Source organism: Helicoverpa zea, chromosome 3 (assembly GCF_022581195.2).
Source record: "Helicoverpa zea isolate HzStark_Cry1AcR chromosome 3, ilHelZeax1.1, whole genome shotgun sequence".
Classification (NCBI taxonomy): domain Eukaryota; kingdom Metazoa; phylum Arthropoda; class Insecta; order Lepidoptera; family Noctuidae; genus Helicoverpa; species Helicoverpa zea.
Window position 1 is genome coordinate 10,896,150 of NC_061454.1, and position 17,438 is coordinate 10,913,587.

The following is a 17,438-nucleotide window of genomic DNA, read 5'->3' on the forward strand; positions in this document are numbered from 1 at the left end:
AAAATGTCATATTAAAAATTTCACACAAAGCAAACTTAATTGTGCAACTGTTTACCAAAAAAATTTCCGCCTACTTTCATAACGATTCATCACTTCATCAACCTTCTTCCTTTTTAATTGCCCTTTCATTAATTAAGACGTTCACTTACAGTTTTGATGCCTTATTATTTCCATTAACCTTTGTTTATTTGGCTTCAGGATGAGTCCATTTGGATCTTGCATTAAGTACAAGACTGTGCTCAATTTTTTGTTTAGATGAACATTTTTACCTTACAAAGTGCAAGTGTTGTTTATCTGCAATAGATAAGGACAGTAATATAATTTTAACTGTGGCTATTTGGAAATTCTTACTTAGCACATTTTTTTGGAATCCTATGGAGGGAAGAAACATCTTTCTGTTCTCCTTGGAAATATTCAACGAAGTAGTTTTATTTTTAAAATTTGAAATTTAAACTTACATGAAAACACCTAGTATCGAGTAGGTAAGTGAGCTCAGTCAATTTCACCTTGATCCTAAAACAATATTGAATCATTTAATTATAGATAGGTACCTTCGTACTCAAGTGCAATGACTCTTTAGTTATTCAATATATAGGTAGATGCACCTACGCATAGAATTATTGCTTGCCGATGCTAAGCAAACATAGATAGAGTAAATATAAATAAAAATAATGAAATGCAACACCAACAGACTTCAACCGTCTAATTCCGCCTGACCGTGCCTGCAGAAAAATATAACAAATTGTATGCTTGTTTACATTATTAACAAACAAATTTCATGTGGTGCAGGTACCGATCAAAACCTCCATTGACATTTAAAAATATGTATATCCTTTAAGTTTTTACAACAATAAACAATATGGAACAAGATTTTAATGCGTTTTATGGATGAGGCCTCTTAGGTTTGGGTATGTTTTTACTCCCTAAGACTCTGAAGGTCAACCAGTGAGTACAATAGTAGACCTACCAACCGACTCATTGCCCACTTTATCCATGCTATTGTACCATAAACAACTTATTGTAGAAGATTCACATATTGATACTAATTACTCACTCAAGGTATATAAACGTATAGGTACCTACTTCTATGTATTTAAAAGGGCAAGGCGGAATAGCCATAACTTCATTGTATTAATAGACATATAAATAGATACTTTTGTTATGGCTGTATCACCATCGTCTGATTAGCCTTTTCGCTTCTATGTTCAGGTCGACTTCCAGTCTAACTAACTGCAGCTGAGTAACAGTGTTTTACGAGGAAAGATTGCCTATCTGATCTTCTTAAACCAGTTGTTGCAGGTACAAGTAAATCAAAATCAATTATAGGTATATGATTTACAAAAAAATAAGTCCTAAATTAGTGCCTAGGGCAATGTCGAGCAGTCCTTTGCACATCGTTCAACGCTCCTGAGCTCAATGTGTGAACTCTATGCTCATTCAAAACCAGATTGTCAAAGTCAACAAACTAGGCGACGCGCCGTACAGTAGATATATCGAATTATTCACTGCATATTCCTCTTCTTGAGCTCTTAATTCTTAAGACAATACAATATTATGTACTCATTTCACAACTTTAATCAGTGTTAAGAGGAGCATTTAGTTCAGCCCCAAGAAAGGACCTTCAGAAGTATATATCTTGTATCTTTTTTATTTGCAGGAAAGGAATGACTTTCAAGTGCATAAAAATATACAGCCTTCATAAGTAGCAAGAAAGAATGAATATAATAGCTGCGAAGTCCCATGTCATGAAGTATTTTTATAAAATAGTTTGTGCTCAACGAAGGTAAATAATAAACGTCGATTGTTCCGCCCTCTGAATATTAAGTCATAGAATGTCATAACGCCCATCGTAGTTCCTGAAACTCAACAAATATTGAAATGAAAGAAAAACAGAGTCGAAGCTGTCCCTGACAATCTTGATCCCGAGTAAAAGTTGAGTAAAGAGCATTGTTTCGTGTTGTGACAAACCCACGCCTTAAGTGCTGTCTGGAGATAATATAAATGTTAAAACATAAGTTCAATGTACAATAAAAAAAATATTAGGATATTTAACCTATTATTAGTTTACTCATGCTTTGCCTTAGTAAAGTAACTCATGGCTAAAATTAAGTTTTACCCACTTATCTCCATATAAGAAAGGGATACACGTGTTTCAAGAGCCTTCATTCAATTTATATGGCAACAGAGTTCACATTTAATAAAAATCTATGCAACCTTTACGAACCCACTTGTGACTCCTTTGGTGCTGCTGGTACCCATGAGTGGTGATAATCTTACACATGGTCTCTCCAGTACTAGTAAAGGCCACAAAAATCTTACTATCTGTTTAATAATAATCGGAAAAACAATGTTCCGATTGGTCATGGTCACGTTTGTTGTTTCAAGTTGAGCATTTTATTGAACCTAAGCGAAATGTTAATTGAGTTTCTGTATAATATGTTTTCTAAAAAATTCGTGGTGGCCTAGTGGGCAAAGAACCAACCTCTCGAGTATGAGGGCGTGGATTCGATTCCAGGTCAGGCAAGTACCAATGCAACTTTTCTAAGTTTGTATGTACTTTCTAAGTATATCTTAGACACCAAATGACTGTGTTTCGGATGGCACGTTAAACTGTAGGTCCCGGCTGTCATTGAACATCCTTGGCAGTCGTTACGGGTAGTCAGAAGCCAGTAAGTCTGACACCAGTCTAATCAAGGGGTATCGGGTTGCCCGGGTAACTGGGTTGAGGAGGTCAGATAGGCAGTCGCTTCTTGTAAAGCACTGGTACTCAGCTGTATCCGGTTAGACTGGAAGCCTACCCCAACATAGTTTGGGAAAAAGGCTCGGAGGATGATGATGTTTTCTAAAAAATATGCACTGACACATAGGAAGATTTTACAGAAAGTCTATAATGAGTGGAAGGAAATTACGAACCGACATTATTCAATATCTGCCTCACGGTAAGGTTGTGACCACACGGTAATTAATATCAGCTAGTTACTCATTTATTTTCTGATGATCGGCTTTCATTATTATTAAGTTAGACTGGAAGCCGACCCCAACATAGTTGGGAAAAAGGCTCGGAGGATGATGGCTTTCATTATTATTCATCAGTGCCCAAGCATTTTATTACCTGGTTTGCTCAAGACGTCGCCATCGCTTCTTAAGCTGCCGTCCCACGATCCGCTGATGCTGCTATTCCTTCTTTCGCTACCACTCTCACTCCCTCTCTCATATAGAATGAGTAGCTGTATAGCATTGAATCTACGACGACCACGACAGCAAATTCGCCTCTGATGGCCAGTCGATGTATATGAAATATCGGTATTGAATAAATAGTTGACCGTATTTTGAGAAGGAAATGACGAATACCTACATAAATCCATACATAGAATTGATTCCATTTCCAATGAGTCAGGATATTATTTCGATTTATGTGTCAGTCTAGATTTGTGACCACTTGCTGACTAAGAAATTCGTAATTCATAAAACAAATATTTGTTTAAACATAAGTCCTACATAAGTTCATTGTTCTACAAGTTGAACTGAGCGCAGCGCTCCTAACGGAAAATGAGAGAACTAATCGCAACTTAAGCGTCACAGCCATCAAATGAGAAGGCTGTATTGTACTTAGTCTCGCTAAATAATGTTGCTACTCGCCACTAGATGGCAATGTATAAAGTTTTATGTGTTAACTGATAGTAGCAACTACTTGCCGTCAGATGTCCTAGAGTAATTTTAATTAATTTTAATTTTAAGTATATGTCCAGTATTATATTATTATTTTACTTTTTAGCTGCTAGCATAACTTTGCAACTAGGTATCATAAATGTAACCATCTGCAATTCGTATAATTAAGATGACTTTCGTCATTTATCCTTCCCAAAAGCTGATCTTATAATTGTATTATAGATCAGGCTAAGTTATTTGACGTTAAGCATTTTTAAGAACTAAGTAATTAAAGGTTAAAGTGAACAGGAAAATTATGAAATGATTTCTCAGAACTGAGAAGAAAGGTTATTGTGTGGGAAGTCTCATTGAAGGTCTGAATGAAGTATATAAAAAATACATGAAGGGTTAATATGAGGAAAATAAGGAAATTACTAGGAACTTTTAGTGTTTTTTTTAACTTTTTCAACACTGTAGCCATTGGTAATCGTCAAACTACAAAACTACCACTTTTTAACCTCCTTACGTTTAACTCACTTTTGATCGTTCTATATGAGAAAATACTCGTTTTTGAGATATCATATTCCCATTTTTTAAGTTTACGATAGCCACATAGATCTATTTTCGATCTAGCTGTCTGTCTGTCATGAAGTAATTGTCGTTAGAGGTATTTTATCTATTTAACATAGGTACGTTTTTTAAGTGAGGAAAGAAAACGTGTTTCTGGCATTTACTTGGGCACCTTAACAGTGAAAAACTATTTAAATTATAATACTGTTGTGGGTATTAAGGGAGTAACTTTGTTAATGGCACTAATTGCAAACAAAAGCTTTTTAAATACGCATCCACAAACTATTAAAGTCATCAACAATTTTGTTGTTATTTCTACTGAAACCACGAATATACACTGATAGCAAACAGTAAAAACAGTACATTTTTCTCATAGGCGACGTGTGAGAACCATTGCTCTATCAAAAACAATTATTATTGACGGACGGAAGCATTCGTTTACGCTTACTTAAACTCTTTTCTAAATGCCATTATAGTGGCTCAGCCTTATAAGTAGGTATATAAACATTGAAACGATCCTAACTACCGATCTAAATATTCCTGCCTAAATGATAGTACCTACTCTATCAAAAATTTAACTATTTATTTATATTTTCATTATAAACTAGATGTCGCCAATTCTCCCATGACTTCCTTCGCATTCCAGCATGAAAACATTTAGCGAATCCGTTTCCATGCCAAGTTTGATCTTAATCAGTTAAGCCGTTTCCGTTTTCCGTTAACTTTATCCTGAAGAAGCTCACTTTCATATAAGTAATACCTACATATTAAAAGCGATTCTTTCAATCTTTACCCAGAAATCTTTTGTAAGCCGGAAAAATTAACAGCAGAGTCTGGTATGGAATAAATTAATATTTTCAATGACGAATAAATAGTGTTATAACGAGTTAATTGTAATAAGACATTCCCACACTTTTTTATCTAGACACACCTGCCTGCTTACTATAAAAAATAAATAATCTGCAGGACGGCGACCTGATTAACTCAACTAAAACAATGAACTAAGTTGTTATTGTTATATTTTATAAACAAACAGTCCTACTCGGTGTTTTTGTACTATGCATGCATGCCAGACATCTATGTGAACTTGACCGTGAATCTGAACTATCTACTCAAGTAACTCACACATAGCATTCATATCATAAATGACTCTATACTTCACACCTATGTTTCTGATTATTGTTTTCTCCAAGGCTCAATCACGGAACTAAACTAATCAGCACCCCTTTGACAAGTAACAGGAAATGGTTTAATTGCTTAATTAACTATTAACCTTACGTGCATTCGCAACTTCTGGTCAAGCCATTAATTGACACCTTCAACTTTAACTGTTGACGCTAATTGCTCTTACACATTGTAAGCAGAACAACATGCATAAACATAAATAATTACGACCTTTCGAGAAAAAGAGAAAAGTTCAAAGAACATTTAAAATCAATTGTTTTTAATCCAATTGTGTTATTAGACATGAAAAAGTCCGTATTCTAATTTATTTTAAACTGCTTTGTGTTTATGTACACCTACTTACAATCAAATATAAACAAACATGATTCATTCATAGGTACGTCGGACAGAGCTACCTACACAATGACTAATTACGCTCGTGCTATTGATCACCGATCGATCAGAGTTTCTCTAGGAACAAAATCATCTTTCTTATGTTGGCATAAATCTCAGTCTTCTTTAGGTAGTGGTGAAACCATATGGCAAAATATTAACGACTTGGAACACCCAGGGATTGCCTTAGATAGTTTCAGCGCAACACTTTCTTGCATGACGCAAAGTATAACAAGCGAGTCAAGCTCAACTTAATGTAACAACAACACAGCGGCAGCGTGTGTGCGTTGCGATGTTGTGATTGTGAGTACTACTCGCGATAATATAGGAACGCGGAGAAATACAGGCGCGCGCCGACATCTGCGGCATTCTACTGTCAGTCCTCAGTCCTCTGCGAGCTTTGTCCGACGACGCTCGCATTCACGACATCACACCCTCTCTCCTTAATAAAAACATGACATAAAACCTTTTTCTAATTCAGTTCTAATCACACGATATAACACATTGTACTGTAAGCGTGTCAAGGACCGGTCTGTGCTAACGTTAGGGTCAACGTACAAATCGATCGCTAAGCTCTCCAAGTTGTGGTAACCATGCCGGCACAAGCAGAAACCAGGATCGTGCTTCGGGACGTTACGCCAGAGAGTGAGTACTTTAACCTTAAGTTTATGTATCTAATTAATAATGTGTCTTAAGTTACCTTTAGCTTTTACAACGCTTTTCTCAGTACCATTCAATGAGTGCAATGAAAAATGATCTCAAACAACTGAAACTGGGTCAATCCCATGTATGTCAGAGCATACAGTGTAAGCTTTTGTAATATAAGTTGTAAACACTTAATCTTATCTTGACAGCCTAATTTATCATTCAACTTTAGTACAATTTCACAAAGCAACCAACAGAGCGAAACATCAACAACTGACAGATACCGTCACGTGTCTTATCCAAACAACAAGGAAAACAAATCCAGCTGATTTTAGGCATACGATCGAGTTATAAGTTGTACAAGCGTAACAACCGGACAGGCCAATGACAGTGACTCCATTGTCGCGTGAATCATACAGATCAATTCGATTCATTGTTGTGTATTGAGGAAGGCGTCAGAAACAGATTAATCAGATGTACATATAGAAGAATATTTTATTCTAATGTTCACGAACCAACACATGTTTAGGTTGTATGTAATGTTAGAATTCGGTAGCTCAGCATCACAGAATCGATATTGGATTTTTTAAAATGTATTTTCTGAATTGCAAAACAAGTGTGAACCATCCATGTAGCAACTCAAAAACGGAGTCCATCTCGCGATTGGAACTTGCGCCACCAACCGGCCAAGTTACAAGAACTTATTAATCTGATATGTAACCATCTTACGAAAATATAAACATATGCAAGCAGGCCTATAAATGTTTCTTAATACGGACAATGTGTCTCACTCGAAGGCTTTGGTTTTGTTCGCCCAAGGCAAATTCATGCGCGTTTAATCGAGTGCTGAATAAGTTAATTCCGCCCTTGATGAGACTGTCGGGAGAATAATTAAACACCCATACTGTCGTCTAACATATTTACATACAATATACATCTTAATTGTGTTTACTTCATACAGATACTTAGCTAGAAGCTACACTGATAAATTATTTAGGAAGTAAAACTGATCTCTTGAGTATAATTTTTATTTATTTTAACCTTGAACTTTTAGTCATAAGCGTGGGATAAAGAGGAGTGAAATACACGCTTGTTTCACGGCGTTTCTTTATAAAGGAATCAATAAATGTTGGCCTCTATTCTCTCGAAATGGGCACCAATCCAACTCCATAAATGTAAACTACGAATCTACAAGTCAGTTTAAAAGACGTGAATAAAAACTCTTTCACGGTCGCCAGTCTTGCATAAAGGTTCTATTGACTAAAAACTGTATACGCATAAATTCAACTACATAGGCAGAACCAATAAAAATCCAAGCTGTAAATTTAAATAAAAAATAAAAATGTACGAGTTTTTAGTCATAGAAAATGTTTATGCGTGAATCACGAACAGTTGATAATGATGAAGAACATGGCTTTACTTTGATAGCGTTGGTCATCATCAGTTGTCTAGACCAAGATTTAGAACTAACTTCTATTTAACATCTATGTTTCCTAACTTTTCTCCAACATACATGATCATATATTTTCGTTATTTTTCCATGAGTTACCATTACCTATTGGTAAAATAAAATTTTCCTCTCCACATAATTCCACTTTGATTCATAGATAGAAAATATAATTTATAAACAAACATAGTTTAACTGCGTTAAACATTATTTAAGTACATAGCATAATGATCAAACATGAATGTAAATACAATATTCCAATGTATGAATGGTGTGTTAACCTGCAGCTGCCAGTGACGTAAAAACTAATGCATATTAAATTGAGGAAGTATGACTGTTGCACTCTGCACATGCATATTTGTAACGGTACTTTAATGTGATTTGATATGGAGACATAGGGCATCATTTCTATGTGCAAAGTTCATGAAACAACAGTCATGCATGTAAGTCAGCTTAACCTAGCATCTACTCTGATTCTATGACTACTCTTGTGAGGTCGTAAACACTCCCCAACTAGCACACTGGTGGAAATAGCAGCCTATTTTGCAACTGTTAGCTGTACAGTAGTGCTTTAGGGGTTCCGAAAGTAACTTTAAGTTCTACTATTGCTTCCGTAGCTGCTCATAGCTGTAAATATCACTTAAGGCAGCAGAAACTGAACCAAATGTCACTCTAGGTTTTACAAGAGATCATTCTACAACCCATTTGCATCCTACATCTTTAAAAGAGAGTTCAAACAATTATGTTAAAGGTTAAAGCTGCTAAAAAGTTTCTATTGCCGCTGATGTACGCGTTAGAACTGCATAAAGACTCTAATTGTAAACTTTTTAACGGAACCGTATAAAAGATACATTTATCACTTTTCTGCCACTAAAGGTTCCATTGCAGAAGTGATTTGTTCTTTTGTGCAGGCTTAAGTAGGAATTTGAACCTCTGTTCTACTTATAGCCACATTAAGGCTCCACAATAGAAGCAGGAGGTTAATAGACATTGCCTGCTCATTTGGATACATTCCGTTATTTTATTCACAAACACAAGCAAGGGTCCCGTAGATTTTGTTTTCTCAATTACTGATAACGAATCAGTTACAGAGGAAAAATAATGTTTGTTTTGAAGTAAAAAAAAAACTTATAACAGAAAATATGTATTTATTCAAGAATATAAAAAAATTCAGTAGCTCTATTTATTTACTCTCAAGTATAGTGAAACACTCCGTTTTTCCCATTTAGATGGACAGATGCAAAGTTCTTGTTTATTTTGTTGTGCATTATAAGTTTGAATTATTTTGAACGGTACTCTGAAAACAAGGTAACACATAGTAATGAAGTGTTAAACAATTAAGAGTAATATATCATCGTATTATAGAGTTTCCAACGACTTCTACGGATCTCTAAACAAGTAGCCATTAATATATAGTGTGGTTTGATATCTGCAGTATCACAGTGCAGACTTGAACTGCAATAGTGGTACAGATATTACTCGGACCTTCAGAAGAGTGAAACTTAGCGCTATGACGCGCAGAGAGGAGTTTTTAAGGTTGAAGTTGCAACTTAAAGCTGCTTTCAATGGACGCCATGTTTACAAGATAATAATTTATTAGTAATCGAGAAATTAATAGGTTTTTATCGCATTTGTAGTAAAATGTATCTAAATATCGAACAAGCAACTTACTAAAAACGAATGTAGTCCAGTATGTAATTTCAATATCGTGTAGGTATGTGATACAAAAATATTTATATAATAATAATTTATATATTTGACGATATTCTGAGGTAATTATTGAGGCGCGTTAAAAATACTTCAACAATATCAACTATATTCACGATAAACTGATCTGCGTTTGTAGCTACTTACCATATAATACAAAATATAGCTCAAAAACACTTACCTTCACTTAATATTTATTTGTATTCAGTAATGTCTGACTCAGGAACAACAAATATATTTTATAAATGAGAGACAAGATGAACGATCAGTGAAGTTTTCGTCATTCAGCTAAATTTGTCATTCATTCAATCATCGCCATAAGAGCTTTAGTATGGTGTTAATTATTAGTTGCCGCTCCTGTATCGCTTTTATGCCTCTACTATGAAGTTCTAATGGAACTTTAGACTGCAAAAAGTTGTGCCCCTTTGGCTGCAAAGCTGCTGCATAAGGTCTGTAGAGCACGCTCTGGCGTTTAAGCTTGGCACCTTTAGTAATAATCGGATTGGCTCTAAAGCTCTTAAGCAACAGTTTTGTGCTACTTGGGTCACACCATAATAAGCATAAGCAATGATAATTATAGCAAAAAAATAATAAAAACACTTACTATCAGCATTCTATCATTGCGTTACAAGAATATCACTCATAATTTAACCATAAAATAAGAAAGCGTAACAAACTGTAAAATGTTAAGGTCGTGTGGTCGTGGTACACTGGTAATGCCATCAATGAATTAACAGATACACCGCAAAAAGTTGGTAAAAGTAGACTTTATTTCCAAAGTTTGAAATGGGAAGTAAGAAATTGTAATTAAGAGTACGATTTAGTATTTCAAATAATTATATCAGTGCATGATAGAATCTAAGCATTTTGGTCTTTGATTACAGCATGACAAAAATCATTGAACTTTAAAAGTATTTAAAGAAAAAAACCGTACAATAATTCAATGAAATTACTTAGCTACAACTTTTTAAACTTCCTAAAACACTAATACGTAAAAAATTTCGATAGCACGTCAGACTACGTCCTACAAGCAAATAAAGCAAGGTCGTTTCTAAGTGTCCAATTTGTATTTAGCGGCTTCATTTAAATACTCCTTTGTCTACTAAAATTGGGCCTAGTTATTGCAAACTGTAGGCGTCTAGAACCCTCTGGATTTCAATAGTGAGGTATTGTGTAGCAATTAATGAACGAAAATAGGGAAGATTTAAATATAAATTTTGTACTCCATTGTCTAATTTATCATTGTTGTTGCACATCACGGTTCTATAATAGTTAATAGGAATTGCCTACAAAATGTGACTTTTAGAGTGTTTATTATTAGTCACTTTAGGCAGTTAACAGAATACTATTAATATAAAAATATTTTGCCTAGAAACAGGCCTTCACTGAAGCGAACGTTGAGTAAATTCAGAAATTATTTTACCCTTGAAAATTTTCACGCTGAGCGGCCAATCGTTATCTGAAGCTTATTTAAGGGGTTTATCGAATGGAACATTGTTACCTGAGTACACAATACAGGTAATCAGCCGTGATCTCTCCTTTAATTAGTACCAATCTTTAGTGATTATCATGCTCGTTACTAAGCGTTTATTTAGGCACGTGTCGAACAAAGACCCGTCGATAAAAAGTGTGATTTTCACATTGAGTTTTCTCAGTGGAGTTTCTTGCTGGGCTGGCTTTCCCATGAGATCAACTTTTTGGAACCATGCTAATACTGTGACTTTTATAAGAGTGTAAAAGGCCTGTTTGAAATAAAAACATTTTAACTTTGATTTTGCGTCCTGGGGCCCGATTCTCCTAAGTTAATAATGTCAAAATCGAATAGAAATCGAATCGCAATATGATCGCAATAGCAGTTTTAACCATATCAGGCATTCTGCTACTAATAAAAGACCAATCGTATTCGATTGACATTTGATTGGTGTGCGATTGGTCTGCTATTTTGGTGATTTTGGTCAATACGGTAGTTTGCTGTACAATCATTTTGCAATCATAAATCATTTGCAGACAAAATGATTCATTATTGAATGACAGAAAAGGATAAAAACGTTTATTTCAAAGAAAAAATTGCGGAATGCCACATACGTTTCAATCGTAATCGAGTCGGGATTGGATATCAGTCGAATCGAGTCGAACGTGAATCGTATGTTGCTTAAGTAAAATTAGGAGAATCGGGCCCCTGTAGTTTTTGCAAACAGTTCAAGTTTAAGTATGAATACAGTACACTGCAAAGCTATAATTAGATATTGTATTGAGAATTTCAGTCAACATTTTGCATTAACCGTGTGAAAAATATTATCAACGTCGATGTAATTACGGTCGCGTCGTCAATAACTTTATAATGTGCAATCACAGCAGCCAATAGATACAGTAACACCATAATTGAGTATGTAATAACTCCATCTTTGCTTATTGACCAAGCAATGACATGAAGTTTTGTCAACCAATCTAGAACAAATTGCAACTATATGACCAAGTCATTAACGTACATGCAGTAGGGTAATTTAAGGTAGATGTAGTGTCAGAAGAATTATTTTAGTATAAACTTAATTAAATGTGTTAATCATAATATCAAGTAATACTGAATAGATAGAATAAGTTACCTACCTTAACTTACATTATTGTAATTAATTGCTCTAATGGATGCCTGCTCTTGAGGCTAGTCTTCTTCGGCTGGGCTGGCACGGACTCACAAAAATAACAACTTATACTTCTCACCCACAGAATATTTTATAAACACGAAAAGTTCTATATAAAGTCCATAAAATACAGCAAATCACAGCACTTTGATTTCACACTTATTGTTAATTTATGTTTTTCAATAAACATGATTTTTTTTCTAATACTGACAAATTGTTGTTTTTATATTTCAATTTAGAACACTATTATTTATTTTTTTCAATAAAAGATTTTCAAATAAAAAAGACACGTTCATTTTTAAATAATAAATTCCAAATTAATTGATTGAGTTCCAACCTTCTTTGATGCCTGATTGCTCGACTTTTTACTGGCCATTTTTCACCAGAAACTTTAAGATGCCATTTAATATTTATTTTTAATTTTCTTCGTTAGTTTTTTTAATGGCGTCATCGGGTTTTTAATCATCATCCAGCCAGTGCGTAGTGCATGAGCGACTAAAACCTTATTTTACGAATTACCTCTTTTGAAAATTAGAATGATTATCCGATTAATTTTATTAATGCTTTGACAAATTAGCAGAAGATACTAACTATGAATTAAATAACAGTTGATATACTTTACTATCCTTAACTTAGACCTCAATCCCTTTTATCAAGAGTTTTGCCACTGAGACAGGTTTAAAACCGGCTTGCAAATGGCAAGTGAACAAACTGCCTGCACTAGGGTACACTTACCCTGAAACCTATTTATACGCAATCATGACATAACATCTAGATATGGGCAATTTAATAAATATGAATGCACTTGTATCGCCTTGATATAACTTAAGATGTTAATGAAATTAATATAAATTAAAGATGACATTTTATTTCATAAGTTCTATAAATTCAGGTGGTTAAACTCAATTGCATATTAACTTAGTTATCATCCTTTTAGGTATTGGCCTAAGTTTTCAATAATAATTTATAGCTACTGTAGAAAACAAATTGATCGTAATAAAAAGTCGCAGTTCTATTTTATAAATATTTACCAATTTCAGCCCGATATAGCTAGGAACATTGACCTAGTGAATATATAAAAGATCATTTATTGGGAACATCATCGTTACATTATACATAGCTGATATCAATAACAGTCGCCATTTCCAAGTGACCACATTCGACCTCATTTTGTAATCGCAATTATGATTGGTTGGGTTGATGATATTGTCATACCGAGCTGACCAACTGATCACATACTTTATTAATAGGCTTAATATTTGTCAATTAAACAAATATAGGTATTTTCATGTGAATATTCTATGGAATAAGAAGGTTCGAATAAGAGCTACACTCTTCACATTTGTTGTTCAGTAAACGTTAGTATGTAAACCCGAAAATCTGAATAGAAACATCTGTTTCTGATGGAAGTTAAATAATGTGTTTCGTAAGTAAATAAAATAGTAAAGCTTACAAATGGATGCGTATAAATAACGTAAATAATACTGTCTGAAGCCAGACGTAAAAAGCTTGCACGATTGTAAACCGAAAATAAACCAATCGATACATAACTAACTAATATCGGCAGACCGATACAAGGTTATAAACCTCACCAGCTCGACTATTTTGTACTTACTACAACTGAATCTAAAATTAGAACTGCCTAGATTGGGCAATGGATTTTTAATTTACCTATTAGCTACTGCAAATCTCCCTGAATTCCGTAGGGACTACTTGCTTTTGAAAAAAACTTCAAATCGGCCCAGTAGTTCCTGATATTAGCGCTTTAAAACAGCAATGTAATAATCCATTCTTTTCATAAATAGGTAATAAGTAGGTAACAATTTTGTATAATATAATATAATATGTTAGTTTGTAAGGTCGTAACGTATTTTGATTTGATTTGATTTGAATATTCTTGTTTCTGTGTCCTAAACAAATTTAATTGTAACGATAACTAGCCAAACCGACATTTGTTTATGATATTGTATTTCATTTATAAAAAATACTCTACTTAGATAAGAAAGTGGGTTTTGAGGAAATACGTAACCACAATCTGTGCCGTCTAAACTCGAGTATTTTTTTAATTAAAATAAACAATGTTCTAACATTTTCCTTTCAATATAATTAATTTTTGGAATCAAACAAAAGTTGTAACCAAAACGAAGTCTTTGAAACTTTTCAAACTTTCCAAAACTTTTCTAAGATTTGTGTTTTCCTCCAAAGGTGTTACTATGACGATACTTTTTCTTATAAGTAAATTCGAAAATTTGTTTTTTTTTATCATTTCATAAAAAGAAACCTAAATCCTGATATTAAAATCTTACATGTGTTGGGTATGGACAGGAAACTGCAAGGTATTATTCTTATTGAAATTACTTAGTTTACAATATCTATCACCAGCACTTACGATCGGTGTATATACATACCTAAGTATTCAGAATAATTTATCCTATACAGCACATCATCACAAAATTATCTCCCGTTACGCAAATCAGAATTCCCTTGGGAAATACCGCACATATTCATGAAGGTATGCCTGCTTATACGATACTTGCTAAGAATGTACCTACAAACTCTTGAGTGAGACCACTCGAGGCATCGGCATGGCCTCATGGCAGTAAGCCAATTTGCCTACCTTATTACAAAGATGGTATCTGAGTAAGAAATAATTAAACAAGATGCCTCATTAATGACAATTAATTAATTCTTATTACATAATAAAAATTAAAAAAACTCGTTTGGACAACAATAACTGGACGGAATCTACGTATGCGTGAATAGGAAGAGAAAAATTGTGGACCCGCCATTTTTGTAAAATAGTTTTTGAACTGAGAATCAAGAAAATGGGCTGTTATTTTTATATGGATTTTAAATATTTCATTCAAAAAATAAATCGTAGAACCATAAATGGTTCCGTCGTGTTCGGATTGCTCAAGGAACCTGAAATTAAGGAGGTTATTGGCAAAGGAGAACATTGACAGTGTAGCTTGAAGAATTTTATGTTGTAATCATAGTAATTAAACATTTATATTAATTTTGTATGAAACGTATCTGTAAAAAATTGCTGCAACAGAGGTTTCCAGAAAACTTTCCAATGTTAAATTCCTCATCACCAATACGAAGATAGTAGATACAATTAATCTATGAATATCAAAACAATTGATGTTATCCTAAAACAGCGATAAGAAATGCGTATTATTAACATGCACTTCGTGCTGTTTACAAAGTGAAGAAACCTTTTATCATGTACGTCTTATCTTCGTGCTCATATTACTTCGATCAGCTGCAACAGAGATTAGGTTGCAATCGTATCATCACGTTCCATTTATAAATCACGGTCAGTAGACGAGATAAAAAAAGAAAAAAAAACCAGAAGCGATGTGCATTGTCTGTTTATTTATGAATGAAGCAAAAAACTAGCTTACGTAATGAAACTATAGACAGGATCTAAGACTACCTAGGTTATTAATTCTAAAATAGTCTAAAAATCATTTGCATTTAAATTACCTTTAATTTTATTAATTAATTATGTTATACAACTTCAAACAAAGACATAAAATGCTCTTGTACTTAAATAAGGTTTATTACCGATTTTATTATGTTAATCGTAGTAACTCATCGAAACCAGTCTGGTATAGTTTTTCAGTCTAACAAAAAATAGGTACTACCTTAAATAGTTACTTATTATAATCTAGAAACCCAACTTTGTATACTTTATTAGTAAACACTATTTTTCCATCAAGATTTATACATTACGTAAATGCATCAAGCTTACGACCGAGACCTTCAAATGGCCGACCATAAGCAATCCGAAAGTAAAGGTTACGGTAATCGGTTGCGAGAAAACAACATTAATACAAGTCCTTGCATAACTATCTCGACTTATTAGGCTTTAATATACCGTTCATTAATTCTTTGGACTTCTCATATTTATTGTAAGCCAATTGTTTTAGCTGCTCACTTCTTTATCGCCTTTCAAATTACATCCTGCCACAAAAAAGTACAGCAACTATATAGTTCTAATATTCCAAGGAGGAGTGGAATTTGCCAGACGGCGTGAAGTCTGTCTAAATCATTGATCTTGAAGCACAAACATAAGCTAGAATTAATAGAAAAAAAAATGTCCTATCAAAACTGTGAAAAACCTACCCTAACATAAGTTACCTTTATAAAGCAATCGTGTGGAATTTTTAAATGCCTTTAGAGTCAGTAATTTATTCACCATGGAATGTATCCAGAGTTAATAATTCATTGAGCCATCTGCTGCAATAAGGGACTGCGGTAGAATTCTAACTAATGACTAATTAAACATGATCTGTAGTCGGTCAAAGTGCAGGAGCATTACACATTCACTATACTAGTCAACTATTCTTATCTGTTCGTAAATACATAGATAAATGGCATCCTCTTTTGTTTGTTATATTATTATAATATTTGCAGTATAATTAAGTCGAGTATTTTTCGCGTCAGTTGACCTAAATAATCTATGTGTCATACATAACTGTTATTTATAGTTATTACTTACGTTTAATCCACAGAGCACCATTAACTTCAGACTTCAGTAGACTTCAGAGTTTATTATTCGCTCCTTTACAACTGAATTACCGACATTAATATGTACAACTAACAAATGAAACAATAGTACACAATATTCGAGTCTCTCTACAATGTCTCATTTACGTCATAAACATATTTAATTCTCCGATTTGCAATTCACAACTATCACTGTCTGTTCAGACTTCATGGTCATATCCTCATTTCTTTCTTTTTTATTTCTTCCTGCCATGACGGGTTTCGCTTTTGTTTCACTTCTCTTTGGGAAAGTCAAAGAATTGGTATCGCCCGCGGCTCGTCGCGCGATAAAAATAAGAAAAACCGATAAAAGCCTCGCTAGAAGTGCTGTCTGTTAGTGCCTCGATCACCCGGACTCGTGAAAAGACAATACGAAGCAAGTGCAGAGAAAGTGTCCCGCTGGCCGGCCGGCATTTCGAGTGTCCCGTCGTCGGCAGACTGCCTTCCTGTCCACTTCCCTGTTTCCCAGGTAAGTTTGCCTTTTTCACCTACATTGAGGGTCACGGGGTTTCAACGGGGACTTCAACGGAGTTTGCAGTAACGCCAGCAATTTCTCCAGCGAGGCCCATCCATTCTTCTTTTGGTGCCTCCTGTGAGGTCCGAATTCCTCACAAAATCTCGTAAATACTAATATTTCTCAGTAATATTTTCTCAAAATAATATTTCCTATC

The 17,438-nt window shown here is 34.2% G+C and overlaps 1 protein-coding gene across 1 annotated transcript in view; it reads left to right on the forward strand.

Annotated features, from left to right (window-relative positions):
* The first annotated feature begins 6,138 nt into the window (after positions 1-6,138).
* LOC124645935 (clavesin-1) overlaps positions 6,139-17,438 on the forward strand; it is a 34,745-nt gene continuing 23,445 nt past the window's right edge. The window contains exon 1 of the mRNA XM_047185914.1: positions 6,139-6,420. Within this exon, the coding sequence (XP_047041870.1) occupies positions 6,369-6,420 (52 nt within the window). The 5' untranslated portion in view covers positions 6,139-6,368. The remainder of the gene's footprint in view (positions 6,421-17,438) is intronic.